At 43.9% G+C, this 16,748-nt stretch overlaps 1 protein-coding gene across 1 annotated transcript in view; it reads right to left on the reverse strand.

Moving 5' to 3' along the window:
- Positions 1-16,748, reverse strand: part of NRDC (nardilysin convertase) — a 29,990-nt gene that overhangs the window by 1,828 nt on the left and 11,414 nt on the right. Inside the window, exons 8-27 of the mRNA XM_054211630.1 lie at positions 15,785-15,842; positions 14,702-14,775; positions 14,445-14,514; positions 13,965-14,042; positions 13,454-13,574; positions 13,316-13,374; positions 12,651-12,705; positions 9,990-10,094; positions 9,620-9,743; positions 8,978-9,064; positions 8,276-8,395; positions 7,502-7,553; positions 6,243-6,393; positions 4,986-5,113; positions 4,460-4,622; positions 3,157-3,188; positions 2,715-2,853; positions 2,195-2,242; positions 1,763-1,815; positions 1,052-1,135 (exon numbers count right to left, since the gene is read on the reverse strand). Coding sequence (XP_054067605.1) covers positions 1,052-1,135; positions 1,763-1,815; positions 2,195-2,242; positions 2,715-2,853; positions 3,157-3,188; positions 4,460-4,622; positions 4,986-5,113; positions 6,243-6,393; positions 7,502-7,553; positions 8,276-8,395; positions 8,978-9,064; positions 9,620-9,743; positions 9,990-10,094; positions 12,651-12,705; positions 13,316-13,374; positions 13,454-13,574; positions 13,965-14,042; positions 14,445-14,514; positions 14,702-14,775; positions 15,785-15,842 — 1,801 coding nt within the window. The remainder of the gene's footprint in view (positions 1-1,051; positions 1,136-1,762; positions 1,816-2,194; positions 2,243-2,714; positions 2,854-3,156; positions 3,189-4,459; positions 4,623-4,985; positions 5,114-6,242; positions 6,394-7,501; positions 7,554-8,275; positions 8,396-8,977; positions 9,065-9,619; positions 9,744-9,989; positions 10,095-12,650; positions 12,706-13,315; positions 13,375-13,453; positions 13,575-13,964; positions 14,043-14,444; positions 14,515-14,701; positions 14,776-15,784; positions 15,843-16,748) is intronic.

Here is a 16,748-nt window from a genome sequence, read left to right on the forward strand (position 1 = left end):
AGAGGCAGCCCTACTCTGTGCTAATTAAACTTTCACTGACACAGTACTGTTTTTCATAAGTTGCGTATTTTTCATATACCCCTTCAACTTTGGCAGGTCACATACCTGTAGTGAGCCCCAGAACAAAACCAGAATGTTGTTCTGTCGGCTGAAACTGAGCCAGAGGAGCAGCGATACAGGATTTACTTGGTGAGGGACTGAGCTCTCCTGGCAGAACAGCTTCAAAAGGGCAGTGGGATATTTTCCTTAGTCTTTGGATTACTTCTCCCTATTCAAGTCAGGACTGCTGCGGTTTTAAGAAGCTTAAGGCTATTGCTTTATTTAGGTGGTGTTTTTTAGTCGCTATTGTCGCAACTGTCAGCAGTGTCACAAGCTGAGGCCAGGAGTGCTTGCTTTTGACATTGCCTTTGGGCGTAACTCCCCGCATAGAACAAAACCCCAACCCTCGGTGGCCTGAAACAGGTGTGAGCGCTGAACCGCGAGCAGGTGCAGGGAAAGCTCCAGCAAAAGCGAAGTGAAGTCAGCTGCGACCTCATCTAACCCAAAAGTACAAGATTAGTAAAATGCTCTCAGCAATAACTCTTCAGCTGGGCGTTGTGTAAATTACACACAATATGACACGTGAACACGGTCCCAGTTTGACACCTCACGATACCCCATGAGGCTCAGCTGCTCAGTGCCTCAACACACGCAAGGTCCTCGGCCTTAACAACGGCCACCTCGTTAAGCCTGACCTGTCTACAACCAGCAGCCACAACCTTCCTGTGCTGAAGTCCTTCTTACTTAAACCACGGCAGCCACAGCCACAGCGAAGCACAGGGAGGACGGGCCGGCTGATCACTCCAGCCCCAGGATGGGAGACCCGCGGGACACCTCCTCCAGCCAAGCTGGTCCGCATCAGCCAGGCCCGGCTGCCCGAGCCTCTGTCGGGAGCACGGGGTGGCCACGGTGCAGTAACGTCACCAGAAATGGGTGCTGGCAGCGCCGGGGTGACTCCCGCGGCCCGACGCTGGGAGTGGTGACCAACAGTGACCACAGAGCACGCACTTACTTGTATTTCGTTGCCTGGGTTGCTACTGTGACCGAGAAGCCAAGAATCCCAGAAGTATTCCTGCAGGTAGGGTATACGTGGTAGCTTAAAAAAAAAGGGGGGGGGGACAACAGTTAAGTCATTCCACAAGCATAATTAAACATTTATTTACAAGACACGGCACAAGTCAAAATAGTGTTGTAGTATTTAGAAAGAAAAATCTCAGATATAAATTCTCAATAGTCTTTCCTTTATTTCCTGCATCACTGCACTTGGGTGTTTTCTCATTTTGAGGAAATCCTTTTAAGCTTGGCAGAGCATCTGTGTGTGTGTTCCTGCAAACTAATTCACCAGAGTGACAGACCCAGAGCTGTGAAAAGCTTGTTCCAGTTTCCTGAGGTAGAAGGGTGTCTCTGAGGGAGGCTGCTACGCACCACAGAGCCGCTGTGAAAACAGCCCTGGGCAATGGGGAGCTGATCTGGGAAGCAGAAGGAAAAACCTGATGCTGGATAATTCCGAATTAACACACTGGTAATAGGATTCTTACAGGACTCAAAAGCAATTTGGCTGCAGCTTGTTATCGATGCTGCTCTTGGGTTCGGTGTGTTTGTGTTGCTGTTTCCATTACAGTAACTGAGGAATTCGCCACTGTGCTGGAAGGGTTTCCAGAGTAAAAATACCAGGGAACAGCAAAGGCAGGCGCGGGGGAGTTCTCCTCCACGCTGAACTCACCCCAGGGTCTGCTTGGTCCTCAGGAAGTCGAAGCAAGGCTCCTCCATGTGCATCTGAAAGCGAGCACAAACACGTTACAGGGAAGCGATGCTCCCGCTGCTCCTCTGCAGCCACCCTCGGGCTCCGTACGGAGACGTGATCACAACACGTGAACGCAACCGAAGTGCTGCCTTTCCAACTGCACCCACTCCATTCAGAGAGGGCTCAGGCTTCTGGGGCGGTAGCTAAAAGAACGTCTTCCGCAGTGTCCATGGCTGCAGCAGCCGGGGACAAACTTGTGAGTGTCCCAAAGACTCACGAGTTTAACCAGAGTGAGCAACAGATGCCTGCTGTCCCCTTTGTGCCATTTAGCCCCATGGCCCCACCTAAGTTCCAAGTGCTGTTTTCAGGGAAGAGGCTTTGACGAATTAGGAGACACAAACGCTGACTTACCACAAGCAGCTCCATAAGGGTATATTCCCTTAGGTTCCTGGCACCTGACTAGAGAGAAAATGAAGATTTTAGGGTGATTTCATGGAGTTAAATGCTATAGTTCAGACCAAGGTGACAGTTGTGGCACACACCTCAGCCTGGACTGTGGCACTAAATTAAAATTCACAGCAGCAACGTCAAGTTCTTGGTTTCCGCGGGGGCCTGAATACGGCGTTCAGAAGAGCGGGGAGGGGCTCAGCCCAGGCCCATGAGATCAGTGGTGAGGACACCAGGAAATTGCCGAGGCACAAACCCAGCTGGTCGCACAGGCTGGGAGGGGAAGCTGCCGGTTCAGGGAAGCCCATACGCTGCGAGAGCCCACCCGGGTTCAGCCTCTCGCAGCCCGGGTGAGTGTCACGTGAGGTTTCAGCGCACCCTCTGCAACATCCCTGTCCAGGGAGCGCTCTCAAGCTGGGACATAGGTACAACATCAGCAGGTACCAGAGGGGAAAGGCCAGTACACACCGAGCTGACGCGTTACCTGGTAATAGACTGTCACTTCTGAGTTGGCATCCCCTCTGTTGAGAGTTTTCACCTTACAGAGCAGATGCGTGTTTGGCAAATCCACCACCCGGAACTGAACGGGGCAGGGATGCACCAGGGGAGCGAACTGGAGCTTTCTGATGGGAGAACAAACAGCGAAGTGTCAAACACCTGCGTGCATCTTACCCAAACCCAACACAACACCCAGGCATTTACACACTCGCTCTGACATTATTTTCCCCTTCCCCAAACCAGAACCATGTCCTGCTTGAGCTGCCACGACGAACAGTCACCTCCCGCAAACACCGGCAGCACCACATCCAGGAGAGGAGAAGGGAATTTCTGCATCGCTCCCACTCTGGCCCCTTCCTCCAGAAAAGAATCTTGCCTTGATTATAGTTTCCACGTAATGAGTGGTGCGAGAGTCAAGAGATACTCACTGAACAACGTAATTCAGAAAATCCTTTGCTTCCTAGGAGAGAAAGCATAAACAGAAGTTTTGTTTAGAAGAGAATTATTACCCGAATTCACAGCCACACATCGCTTGAGAAAGCCTCCCCCCGAGCAAAGAACAGCCGAGCTCCGTCGTGCCGCCTACGTCCCTGACCCCTCGCCTTATCCCAAGTCCCTCCGGACACCCGCTGCACCAGGCTGCAAAGCAAACAGAGTCTCCAGGCAGCTTCTTGCACTGTAACTTCTGCAGAAGGAGAAAGCAGAAGCCAGAAAAATAGCGTCAGCAATCCCAACAGCACAGGGCGCACGTAGGAGGAGAAACGCTCCTCTCTTGGGCATGAAGTGGGAGAGCTCTGGGAAGAAGACTCTTGGGAAGTGGAAGAAAAGGGAGGAAGTACGAGAAACAGTAAAACTGCCGTAGGAGTTACAGGCTGCATGTGCCACGCTGTGAACGGAGCTTAGCCCACCGAGGCGGCAGCCATAAAAGCATTTTGAATGAAGGTTCTCAGCAAATCACGATTAGATTCTCAGACCTCCTGTTCCACCGCTCAGGAGGGGACAGCTGACATTACACGAATCCGACCCCCCAAAGGACATCAGCACGTTTTCTTTAGGAAGCTTTAAACAGTTTGAGGACAAACACCACCAGCTAAGACAAACTTCTTGTCACAAATCGTAATTGCAGCAGGTTTCTCTGCCGTGCCGCGCACAGGCACTCCCTGACACTGGATACACGGAGCCCCGTCACGACCCTATTTTAAAAAGCCTGACAGGACTACGCGTGACCCAGGCCCAGGGCAGACGACCTGGACGAATACCACAGGTGTTTAACACGCCTGAAGATGACACTGGACCTCAGTGGGTTTGATCAAACCTTGCAGGCAATCAAATTTCCAGGATAAATGTACTCCTGTGGCATCACTGTGGCAATTTCTCAGTATCAAATATATCGATACACCAAACAATATAAAAAATGGTGACAACAGGGGAAACATGTTACAGGCCTATTTCTACCACATTTTCCCCTCTCTGCAGTTTAAATCCAAATTCCTGAAAAAAAACCAACCCACCTCTGTTCAAATTGGCAACTATGGGCTCCCCAGTGGCTTATCCGGACAAGCATTACACCAAGTCGTCGGAGGTGAAGCTGCCCCGTAGCAGCGAGCCTCCAGACTGCCAGTGCAGAGGAGGCAGCCGGCTGCCAGGCGAGTGCTGGAGTTGCGGCAGCGGCGTTAAAGCACATTTTAAGATCGAGTTTCAGTGCGTTCCAGCTGCTGAAGCTGTACTTACTCTGCTCGTGAAGTTTCCCTGTACGAGACCCTCTACGAAGAGCTGTGCTTTGAAAGCCTTGACAAAGGACGAGAGAGACTCGATGGAAAGGCCGTTCATCAGCGTCTGGTATTTATCTATCATGGACCACCTGCCGTGTTCTAAAATCAGGAGACGCACATCCCTGCAATGCACGAAGGAAAACAAAACCACAGGCTTTCAAGAGCTGTTTAATGCGAGAGATCCCATTTCTGGCTCGGGATTGTTCTGGAGACGGGAAGATGGTCCCCAGGAGCCTGGCTGTGGGCTGATCCTGCCCCCCCCCCAGCACCCGCTGTTGGCCACAGGTCGCTTCAGAACAGCAGCTACCTGGATGTCCAGTCTGACCCAGAGGTTTGATACGCTGGTTGCAGAGCTGCTTGAGCTCTCTAAGCCACAAGCTACGCCTGGAACAAGCCCCCACCAGCACAGAGAGCCATTCCGGAGCTCTTCAGCTCAACCTCAACGCTTACGGTGCAGCCACTTTTTGCCCTCCCCCAGAACTCACTTGGCCAGAGTCTCAGGTTTGATGAGGATGTTGAAGTATGTTTTCTTCAGCTGCTCTGTTATCATTTCAAAAACTGCTGGAGTAAAGCTGAAGTCAGACAAGTAATCAATGATGAGCTGAAATAGAAGCTGTAAAGAAAAGAGGTTTAAGTCAGTGGGGGGTTTTCTGTTTTTTTTTTTTTTTTTTTTTTTTTTTTTTTAAAGAACCACTTTAAATTTAATCCTATATAATAATAATTAAAAAAACATCATTATTTGGTCAGCATAAGAGATGTGCTGGGTAACTAAAGCACAGTCCCTAATTCTGTTAGATGTTCCTCACGAATACCAAATTATAATCAGTTTCAAAAGGACTGCATTTTTAGAAAGTTAATGAAATAAGCTCAATATCCCAAATCAACAGGACTTTTCTGAATTCTGCTGAAACAAACCTAGCCTGCAACTCCACATTTCTGCATTAGATATTCCAGTTTTTCCTTTTACAGCCGACTAGCACAACGGCATCACAACAGAGCAACGTTCATGACTAAAAAAATAATATTCAGGCCCTGCTATTTGCACCTCCGGCTTTTTCTATTAAACCTCACATGAATAAGCCCGACAGACGATTGACATCTTTTCAAGCTCTTGCAATGCAGGCGCAGGGAAGCCGCTTGGTGGTTCTCTCCCCTTCGACCGCTGCGTCCTCTCTGTTTGTGCCCGCCACGTCTCACACGGCCGGCGTTTAGAGAATGGGGACCTTACCTCCTAAGGTAAGCTCTCGGCAACCCAACAAAGAAAAACTGCACCCAAAACGCTTATGTATCTCCAAAGCTCTGTTTCCAAAGTCAAATTGTAAACAAAACCTATTTTCAGAGGTACTTCTCCAGACAGCGTGCAAATGGCCTCAGCTTATAGATGGTGAGGCTCTAACACTCCAACGGGACAGGGGAGACTCGGCTGTTTTTGAAGGAAAAGCTGTTAAAGTCTCAATGGAGATACAGTCATTAATTAAAGGAAGATTTCTCTTAAGTCAGCTTAAGGTCAGTCATTTGAGCTTATTTAAGTGAATAAAACTACGTCTTTACACATGTAAGCACAGGAAAAAGCATTTGCTGCGTTATGCTGTATCTGAACAGAGACATCAAATTTTCCAATTTAAAATGCCCCATCTAAACACCCAAAGCTCCAGCCAGCTAGGCTCCGGCTGCTGGGACAAAAAGCACGTACCCTGAAGAGCAGGATGCGCAGAAGTATTTAGAAGATCGGCAGTACTTACAGGTAGTTTATGATTGAATCCTTTCACTCGAATGACTAAGCCATGCTCCCCAGCTACTAGCTTGTATTCCAGCTGAGCGACGTCGGCTTCGTATGCTGGTTCACCAAGGTTGTGGGAAAGGATGTTCACAAATGTATCAAACAAAACTATGCTGGGTGGAGAAAAGGGCAGAGGGTTAAAAAGAAATTCAAAAAAGGAACAGAAGAAAGATGAAAATCCAGCCTAACGAGTTTGATGGTACAGAAACGAATACTTGAGTAAAATGAGATTAAAAAGGAAACTTTCGACAAACCTGGAAAGACAGAATGCAAGTTTCCCTTTGTCTAGAAAGCACGTGACACTACTTAACAATTATTTTAACATTCAGGTATTCTTTGCAATGAGTAAGATTCCAGCTTCACATAATTTAAGATTTCTTCGCGGTGGGAATGCACATTGTAAGATGCCAATGCTCAAAACACCAAATAATCACAGAAAATGGAATTATTACACTTTGCGTAAAGGAATGGGGGACGGATGGACTCAGTTATGCTGAAGCCTTGAGTAATGAGATGATTATTTATCTATCAAGATAAAACAACAATAATAATAAGCCGCAGCCAATCAGGCTGCACAACGTGGAAATGGCAGTCCGTGCTTTGATTTTTGTTGTTGCCTGGATTGCCATTCAAAGTTCAAACTAACAAAGCCCTGATGAAAACAGATTTATAAAGGCTTTCCCCACACCTTACTTGTGCGGGTCTCAGCAGGCTCATTAGAAAAGCACCAGTGCATTTGTTACACGCGGCAATGCCAGCCTCAGACCAGCAGAAGGGCAGCATGTGCAGAGCTACACCCTGGAGGTCTGTCTAACCAACAGCTGGTTTCTAAACGCTGCCCGGGGTCTCTGCACCTGCTCCTACAGGCTCCCAAATTTGCCGGTTCGGGACATGACTGTGGACGGCTCTTTTCAGGAGCGACTCCTTCTCTAAGCGCATCCTTCCGGCATGTGCGCTGCTGCTGTTACATTAATTTTTCCAAAACTTGCACTGGGGAATAACACAGCATGAAACTCCTACGTATCTGTTTGCTACAGTAACGACGCGCTGCAGACCCGCTCTCACCGAACTACAGACAAAACCACAAGGGAAGCCCATAAGAACGTGAGAAAAGAAAGCCTCGTTCTATTCCAGTTTAAAATGAATCTCTCTTCATCGTTTTTCACTAGGTATGGCAATTTAGGTACTCTGCAAGATAAGTACAAATAATACAATCCTTACTTCTCTGCAGACTGCTGTATCAACGGAGAGATCAGATGGAAACGAACATAACCTGGTCAGGAAAGAGAAACTTAAATGAACAATTGTATAAAAAGTGACAGCTTTCTAAAGTCAAATACATTTCCATTGGGTTATTCATTTGAGTCTAATGAAAATGGTCATTCAGCCAGAAGAATATATTTTTGCTTACATTAAGTCATCATCCAACGTCTTCTCTTTTTCACTCCAAAAACTTCTCTTAAGAATACCAAATAATAGAAACTACAAAACTGTGCTTTGCAGAATACTGACATGTGACCGATATAAATATAAATAAAAAAGAAAACGCCACAAAACATCTGTTTAACAGACACTAAAAATTGTGACATTCTGCTTGAAAGCAGCAATATATTTTCCACATGTGTCTCAGATCCAGGCTGTATCTTTCTCTTTCTGTAGAGCCGACTACAGTCTCTTCCAATTCACGTGTTCCTTCAGTTTCAAGCCCTTGTCTCAGTATCACGTTCTGTCCATAGCCAGACACATTCAGAAGTCAGTACATTTCAGTGACTCCACTTTTTACCCTGAGGTAGCAGCAGGGTTTCTTTGCTGCAGGGTACTTTACTTGCTTCTCTTTTATTGTAGCTAATAAACACGTCAAAAGAACCAGGGAAGAGCCGACAGTAAGCACTGAGTGTAAATGGTGAACACTATCACGGGTTATTTGCCTTCCAATAAATTCCAGCTGGTAAAAACAAGGAGTTCCTATTCTTCGGGAAGCCCTAAGGCATTTACCTTTTGGGATTTTGAATTTATCATCCTTCCTGTACCAGAGACAGCCTTGTTGTGTGCTTAGTGTTTTGACCGGATATTCTGTCTCAGGGCAGTCAGCAACTTTCAAAGCGAAGTCAGTGGCTAACGAAAGGAAAAACCACACCAAAACCAAAAGTTAGTGGGTTTCACACAGCCAGACTACATACATTAGAAGTCTTCAAAATTATCAACATAATTCATTTTCCCCCCTTCCGGTTTGCTAAATTACACGTGATAACGCTTTCTGGGACCCAAAGAACTTCTATTTTTCAGTTCCACAGCAGAACAGAGGCCCAGAAGTGTCCCGCATTCCACCCAGGACGCAAGTTGCGGGTTTATTTTTGTTTGGTTTTGGCAACAAAGCCAGATGGTATTTAGATGCTTTCAAAACCAGCAGGATTAAGGAAATAAAATTGTTCTTCCAGGGTGACCAGAGCTCTGTGTTAACTCTCACCAATTGTGCGAGGCCTGCTCTGTATATGATCTACAAGTTTACACCTTAGAAAAACTCCGTTCTTATAAATAAAAGAACGGTAAATAAAATTCATGTGAACAGAGCTTGCATACTTTTGAATTTTCAAAACCAGATTGATATGCAAACGGCAATTAAGATTGTTTCTAAACCACAGAAAATTCTCAAATAAATTACCAGGGGAAGATTTCACTCATGCTCTGGTGCCTTACCTATGTATTTGTTTTCTTCTGGAAGGTGTAAATCCTGATTTAACTCAAAGTCACTGGCCCATAAATCACTCCAGTACTTGTCAATATCTATTAAAAAACATGAAATGCATTTAGTTCAACAGGAAGGCAATGCCATCCTGTTTCCTAGACCAGTCGCCTCGTCTCTTAGCTGTCTCCATGAAGATTTGCAGTACGGTAGGAGTTTCTTAATGTCACCTGCTTCATCGGGACTCTTTCTAAATCCCTCCCCACAAACTCCCCTGGTGCAGGACCGAAGCAGTCCTATTTAAAAAGTAAATCAAGCCTGTCTGCATTAGTAATCCAGCTACCAACACGCTCTGTCCTTCATCCATCGTTTGTGCTCTTTTCCCTGTTCAGGATCTGAATGGCAACGGGACGAAGGGCTGGAGGGCTCGCTGGGATTCCCACCTCCTCAGACAATTGTAAACTAGGGAGTGGGAATCAACTGATACCAAACAAAGAACAATTATTGAGTAGGACAGAGTATTTGACTAATGATGAGGTCAGTTTTGCACTGAGGATTCATTTCTCTGCTTCCCTGTGGTTGCATTTTGTGTTTCACCCTTTTAATCTCTCTACTGCATCAATCAGACGTTCTCTCAGTTTCTGCCGTTGCTTTACCTTCCACGCTGTACTGGGTTCCAAACCACCGCTCTTTTAGATGGCACTGCCCTTCGTTGGCAGCAGACAGCAAAACCAGGTTGGCTTTCTGAGGACAGAGCTGGTTAAGGGCGTCCGCAATGATCTGCAAGTTCAAGACAATACTTCAAGTTCAAATGCAACTCAGTCTGACCACAGGAAGAACAAGACATAACAAGCTCACAAAAAAGAACATTTGCTTTCTGAATAGAAAAAAGCACGTTTCAGTTAATACAAAACCTGTGCCTGTATTATGCCTAATTACAAATGCCTGTATAGGTGTCTATATTATACGCTATGCCCATATTTTCTTTACATCAAAAAGTGTAATCGGAGTTGAAAGAATATTTACCTCAGGCTTGTATTCAAACAAGAGCTGGTCTCCCGTCAGAAAATCCTCCTTCTGAAACAACTGCATGTTCTCACACAGGCTTTCCACATAGTCAACTGGATCTGTCTGTAAGCAAATAAAGAAAGCTATTTTTCACATAATCAGAAAACTAACGTATCCATTTTCTGTTCTGAGAAGAGCTTGACTGGTCAGGTATGTTGAGCAGGAGTTGCACGCTGTGCTTGTTACGGCATTTAGTTTCAGTTATTAAACTAAATATATTTCATAACCGTAGCTAATGCGCAGGACTCCCCTGAGAATCCTGAAATATCAAACACATCGTCCTTTGTAGAAGAAACCTTGAGCAGGCAGTTTACAGTCATTAAACCTCCTAGGTTAAAGACCCAGCAGAACACACTCCTTGCCTCCAGGGAACACAAGCAGAGTCCTGCAATTCCAGATTTCAAGTCATCTGGAACCTGGGAAGAGCAAGCCAAGGAACTGGCAACCCTGCTCTAGCAGGGGAGTTGGACTAGATGATCTCTAGAGGTCCCTTCCAACTCTGAAGATTCCGTGATTCCGTGAACTGCTGCTGCTGCATGAGTATTTCTGACTCTGCTCCTTTCCCAGGTTCTCCGCCATGACGCACCGTGTGAGGAGATTCTCCTACTCAGACATGAAAGTACAGATTGCCTTTTAACAGCGTAAGACTGCCTAGTGGGGAGCTTCTCGCCGAGTGCTTTTGGGTTTTTGTGAACCAGCCAGCATCACACTGTAAAGATTCCGAGTCCAGATACAGACCACGGTTCACCTGAAAAGAGGCAAGTTTAACATATCTATGTCTTATAAATGTGGTGTAAAACACGATAAGAATTTTTAAAGACACTGTACACCCAAGAAAACATTAAACCTCTCTTGGGGCACAAAACTGCTTATCCCAAAAGCAAGCCTCTGTGACCATTACTCGTTAGGACGGCAATGCACCAGCTCCTGCCATCAGGAGTAAGTCACTCGGCCGTCCCCAAGATGCACAACCCTGCCACAGAAGCTCACACCTCCCTCTGTTCCTTGCTTCCTGAGCCCAGTCCCTGCGCTGTCAGTAACCTCTAATGACCACTCAAAATCAACTGGCCAAAAAGGCAGGACCCTTAACAGTAGGTATTTCCCTAGCGTAAACTCGGGTGTTTTCTGTCCCCACCTGGCTTGATACTGGGAAGTCCAGTGTCTATTAGAGCAGTAACAGTCTTGGGGAACATAAAATTCTTAGCTGGGAGTACTAAAAAGAACCAAGAAGACCAAATAAGAACCTTTCAGGACTAAATAGCTTCACTTCAATGAAAAAGTCCAACTTCAAACTGGGCAACCTCTGTTGGCAATGATTAAAGGCAGCATCATAAAACTGTATGTAGGGCAACAGGAATTCATTCCTGTTCTGTCCAATACACTAAATAGCAACCCTTCACAGGTTTTTAGCTCTTCTCTGCTGTTCTGGGGATAGCTTTTGTTAGAAGAAGACAGTCTGCTGTAATCTTGTAATGTTGAACTTTGCTAACAAATTCATAAAAGTTGTATTCCACTAAAAAACCCATCAGACGGCATTTGAAAAAATGTACTCGTAAATCAATGTAAACTTGTTCCTACCAAAGAAATCCACCGCTCTGTTATCTGTCACTCGGGGCTGTTGGCAGCAGTCCGTACTGTCTGCACCACTGGCAAATACCACTTCTGCTATTCAAAGGCCACTCAAGACACTCTATACCTTCCATAAGCTATTTTGAAGGCAGAGCTACAGATGCAAGGATTTGCTAAAAATGGCATTTCTAACATCCTGATGCTCGCAGCAGACTGGCGGTCTGAAAATACTTGGGAGCATCTGTAAAGAAAAAACTCCACTTTCAATATTTCCTAATTTCCCCCCCCATAACTCTTTCCTGCATCTGTGTACCTTAAAGAAACCAACAAACCGCAGCGATGCTTTCAAGCCGTATATGTAGCACATGGATCTCTTTTCCCAAAAGGCCATTTTAGTGCCATTCATAAAAACCAAGTTACCTAGTAAGAAACAGAACGTGGCTAAATACAGTAAGAAAGTCACTGAAGTGAGGCTTCTCAAATTATCTACATTGTGTTCCCTTGTTTATCTTTAATAAAAACAAGTAAGATTTTTGCAAATTGCTATTTCAGTAAGCCAAGGAAGACTTGACACAACGGCACATTTAACTGCGTAATGCTGCAACAGCAGACAAGGGGGTCAGTAGCACCCAAGCCTTTGTGAGGCCGGGTCGCCAGCAGGCCACCCTTTTCACACAACTCTGCTTTTCTATTCCCAGAAATCAGCAGTGCCAGAACAGCTTAAAAAAAGTGAAATTAGGCAAAAATACTGAAAAGCCCCAAACAATTTGCAGAGCGCTATTAATGGGCACAGAACTTCACACGCCTAATGATTAAAACCGAAAGGGAGCCTACCTAGCAGCTAGGGAATGAAAAAAGTAACATTGAATTCTGCTAAGGAAGAAGTCACAATATTTCTCTGTCTAGAATACAAATTCTTTCAGCAGAATACAGCCTCATTAAGTGCATAATCTATTTCTGGTTGAAGAGAACTTTGAAAACATGTTTTAAAATTAAAAAGAAATCCTTTTTATGGTTTACCTATATCAACACAAAACAGTGGATGAATACCTGTTCCTGGTAGTGAAATTCATTCGCTTCAATCTTCTGTATTTCTTCCCATATTCTGTAAAGGAGGGAGAAGACAATAAAAGTGGATTTCCTCCATTATTCCACAACATTCATTGAGAATCTGAAAAAAAGCAATTCTCTAGGACAGGCACCGAGGGCGAGTTCAGCGATTCATTCAGGTACAAGACACAGAAGCCAGTACTACACACATTTCCCTTCCATACAAAAGGGCATTTCCCAATCGGCAGAAAGTTCTGCTATTTTCCAAAGAGGAGGAGACTTAACTACAAAGAGTCAAAACCTGATACCAAATTAACATAAAGGCTAACACCACAACACCACAGTCCTGACTTCCACTGATTTGGCTCAACAAATTTATTTCTATCAACACAAAACCGCACCTAACACCTACACTAGCTCAGCTTATTAAAATTAGAAATCGGATCGCGATAAATCAAACTAAAAGCACCAAGAAACAAGCATAAACATTTAGCAAATTCATTTTTAAACTTTTATAAACTGATACACTTCCCACACAGACAAGCTTTACTACTGACTCACCGTTTACGCTCTAGTAACTCCACAAAAAATGCAAATAATACAAAATAAAAGGCTAACGGAGCGGGACAGTCTCACAAATATCTGATGTAGTGGCAAACACTTGCCTTTTATCTGGCCCTCTTTTCTGCAGCATCTTCACATACTGAAATACAACATGGGCCACCTGCAGACAGAAAAGAATGGATTAATTTTTCCAGATATTAGAAAAAACAGTAAGAAAATCAAGTTGCAGTAAACCATACCTCATAGAAGTGCTTGTAACCTTCATCAGTCAAAGTCACAGAAATGCTGAAGATGGAGTAAGTGGAGTTCTGTTCAAATCCTGTCTCACCATTTCCTCCATATAAAGCAAGAGCCCAAAATCTATGGAAGAGTTAAAGGTACTTTTTATTGAGCTCGGTTACAACTAGCAGATCGTAGCTTTACTTCAGTGGCTTTCAATCCATTTACAGTTTACACAAAGCTTTTCCAACATAAAGACGTGAGCCTCAGGATACAGAATTTAAGAAAAACAGTGAAAAAGCTGAGTTACCTTTTGGAGATCTCACAAAGATCTGCTGATCTGTGGATCACAGACCAAAACCCACTTATTTCTTACTTGGGTCTATCATCAATTTAAAGAATATCACTACAAAAAGGCACACCTGGCCTGCTTTTATATATATATATATAAAACATATATACACAAAATAGAGTTTGCCTTTATTTTAATGATAGCAAAGCATCTAATAACTATGCTTCAAAAATACATACTTTTTCCTAAGGAAAGAAAGAACACTGCCTTTGCCTTCATGTCCCACCAGCCAGGAAATATAATGAAGAGGCTTCACCCTAAAAGAAAATGTGAAGGAGATTAAATGCCAAGAGGTAACGTGTTTCACAGAAAGAACTCAAATCACTAGACAAATGACTAAAACATGCACTGTCTGTTTCTTCATGGTAAGTTTTGCATTTTCAGGGAGCATTAGGATAATAAGCTAAAAATGTGGGAGTTCAGAACATAATGACTGATGTGAGTCAGTGAGGAATGACGTTAAATCAGCTGCGTACCAATTCCACTCAATTTATAAAAAGAACCATATCTGCATCGGCTTAATTCATTTAAAAAATGTTCCCCTAGCTGAAGCAAAGTAATCTGTAACACAAACAAATGGGGTTCTTTGTTTTGTTGTGAAAGTCAGTACATTATTCACAACATAAACGCGGTAGAAGTAGAACGCCGCGCCGCCGTACCTGTAATACTGTTCCTGTGGGGGAAGCGCCCAAGTGATGCTCAACGAATGAACCTTCCTGATTGGAACAACTGAACACAAATGAATTTAATGAATATAAATATACATTATTAGGCACAGATAAGAAATTTTACAAAATGCAGAAAAAATGGTTAAAAGTTATTCAGAACCACATAGAATCATTCCACAAAGTATCCGATGACAGAGAAAACATGAAGCTAGGTATTCAAAACATTTAAACACATCTATTTTACTTACCTCTGTAAAGCTTGTGAAATTCCGGTGTGTCAAAAGGCTGAGTCAGATGGCCAAAGCTGGGCTTGGGTAAACCACTTAAAAGCAAAATTAGAGTGTGATGTTAATGGCAAGGATTCAAGGCTACACTGAGGTAATCCCAAAACGTTCGCATCCATAGCTCTGACGCGACGGAGGCGGTCCACCAGACAACGGCATTAGCAAAGGGTGCAGCCCCGGATCCACCCAGCCCAAAGTGGAAGGGCAGAAGGCAACCTGGCATCCACTTGCACTCCTGCTCACACGACAGAGTAATTAGCCGAGATTTAGAGACCCCATCAACTCCTCCCTCTCCTTCTGTCCGAGGCGGTAACGACAAAAAGCGTGCTGTCTCGTAAGAGAGGAGAGGAAAGCCAAGCACAGTAAACACTCCTGAGCTGGCCCTGGATTCACAGGATCCTGATGGATTGTCTTGCGGGGAAGGAGGAATGAGAAGGACACGGGTCGGGAGAGACACACGTGTCTGTACGACATTAGACTTTCACAAGCGCGTTTCCATGCACCACAGAAATAAACATCTTGCAAAAGTAGAAAATGAAAGAGGAAATAAAATGCTTTTCAAATTAGTAAAGCTTTTGCAGAACTCCCTTTTTAGACAGCACATTGGAGTGAATCATTAAAAAAAAGGTCAAGTTCTATGCAGTTACCACCCCAAGGATGACACTAAATTCAAGATATGGTCTTAATTTATTTTGCTGCTAATTATTTTTGACATAAAGCAAAGATAAGAAATGGACAATGATAATCTAGGTTTGAATGATTTACTATAAAATCAAGCTATCCGTACATATTAAGCAAACGCTGCTGAAAGTTAGCACCACACAGCTCGCAGGCTAAACAATTGTTAAGCATAAACAAAGTCTTCGTGAAACAATTAGTGCCAGTCTTTAATTTCCAAAGTTGCCCATTTTTTTCTAGATAAGGATGTTAATTAACAATTGTTCATTTCCTTAGCTTCTACAGTAAGGGATGTTTTTTAAAAACGATCATTTTAAGAACAGATAATTTTATAATTTGTAATGCCTTTATGCATCAAAAGAATCTTACTTGTTTGGGATCTCAGAGAAGATTTCTTTTACCCACTTTTCCAATGTATCCAGTGTTTCTAGTAAGGAGGAAAAAAAAAAAAAAAACCAGAAATGTAATTTCCTGAAGCTCTAAGACAAATTCTTTATCTTATCTTACTAGCTCGGTTATCTTAAAGAGGCTGCAAGTCGGCAGATTTTAAAATTGCAAAGTTCTAAATTATAAGCTTCAAAGCTGTTGGTTTGAGTCAGTTCTTAATAGTCATTGAACTATATCTTTGGTCACAGCTCTGGTTTTGTATATACTGCTGAAATCTCAGGCTGATACAACTGGGATTTAAAGTTCAGTAGCATCTGGTGCGACTGGGAAAAGGAATTACCAACTTAGGGATCTACACAATCACCAGTACTTGCTAGACTCATTCTGTCCCTCTACGTCCAGAACATACGCATTAGTTTTCAAACCTAAACGCAGTCCTACAGTGCTAACAATTCCTTCTCCCCATCCTCTTTCCTAAAGGAAATGTGTCAAGAACCAGAAGTTTAATTTTTTTTTTTTTAAAATGACTGATTGGACATTCCTTGTTTAAGTGAGCATTTTGTGCTCCAAAAGTGATGCCGTATATGCTAAACAACCATAAAAATGCGGCAAGGGCGGGAGGAAGGGACACTCACAGTTTCTTTTGTTTTAACAGAGATAGAAATACAAAGTTGACCTGGCGGGCCACCAGTCCCCACGCTTTTCTTTGCAATCACCAAAAGCAAGGACTTTACAATCCATTGCAACGTAAACAATTATTCCAGAGGCATTCAATGCCCTAACAATTTTACAGTCTAGACAGAAAAGCATAAGAGAAGAAAAGAATTACCACCTCTATTATTACCATCTCAATTTTACAGGTGGGAATTTCAATAAGTTTCAGCATTCAACGCAACCCCAAAGCACAAACCTAACTCGAATGCACACAACTATTTATTTTCAACAC

Source organism: Rissa tridactyla, chromosome 8 (genome assembly GCF_028500815.1).
Source record: "Rissa tridactyla isolate bRisTri1 chromosome 8, bRisTri1.patW.cur.20221130, whole genome shotgun sequence".
NCBI classification, from domain to species: domain Eukaryota; kingdom Metazoa; phylum Chordata; class Aves; order Charadriiformes; family Laridae; genus Rissa; species Rissa tridactyla.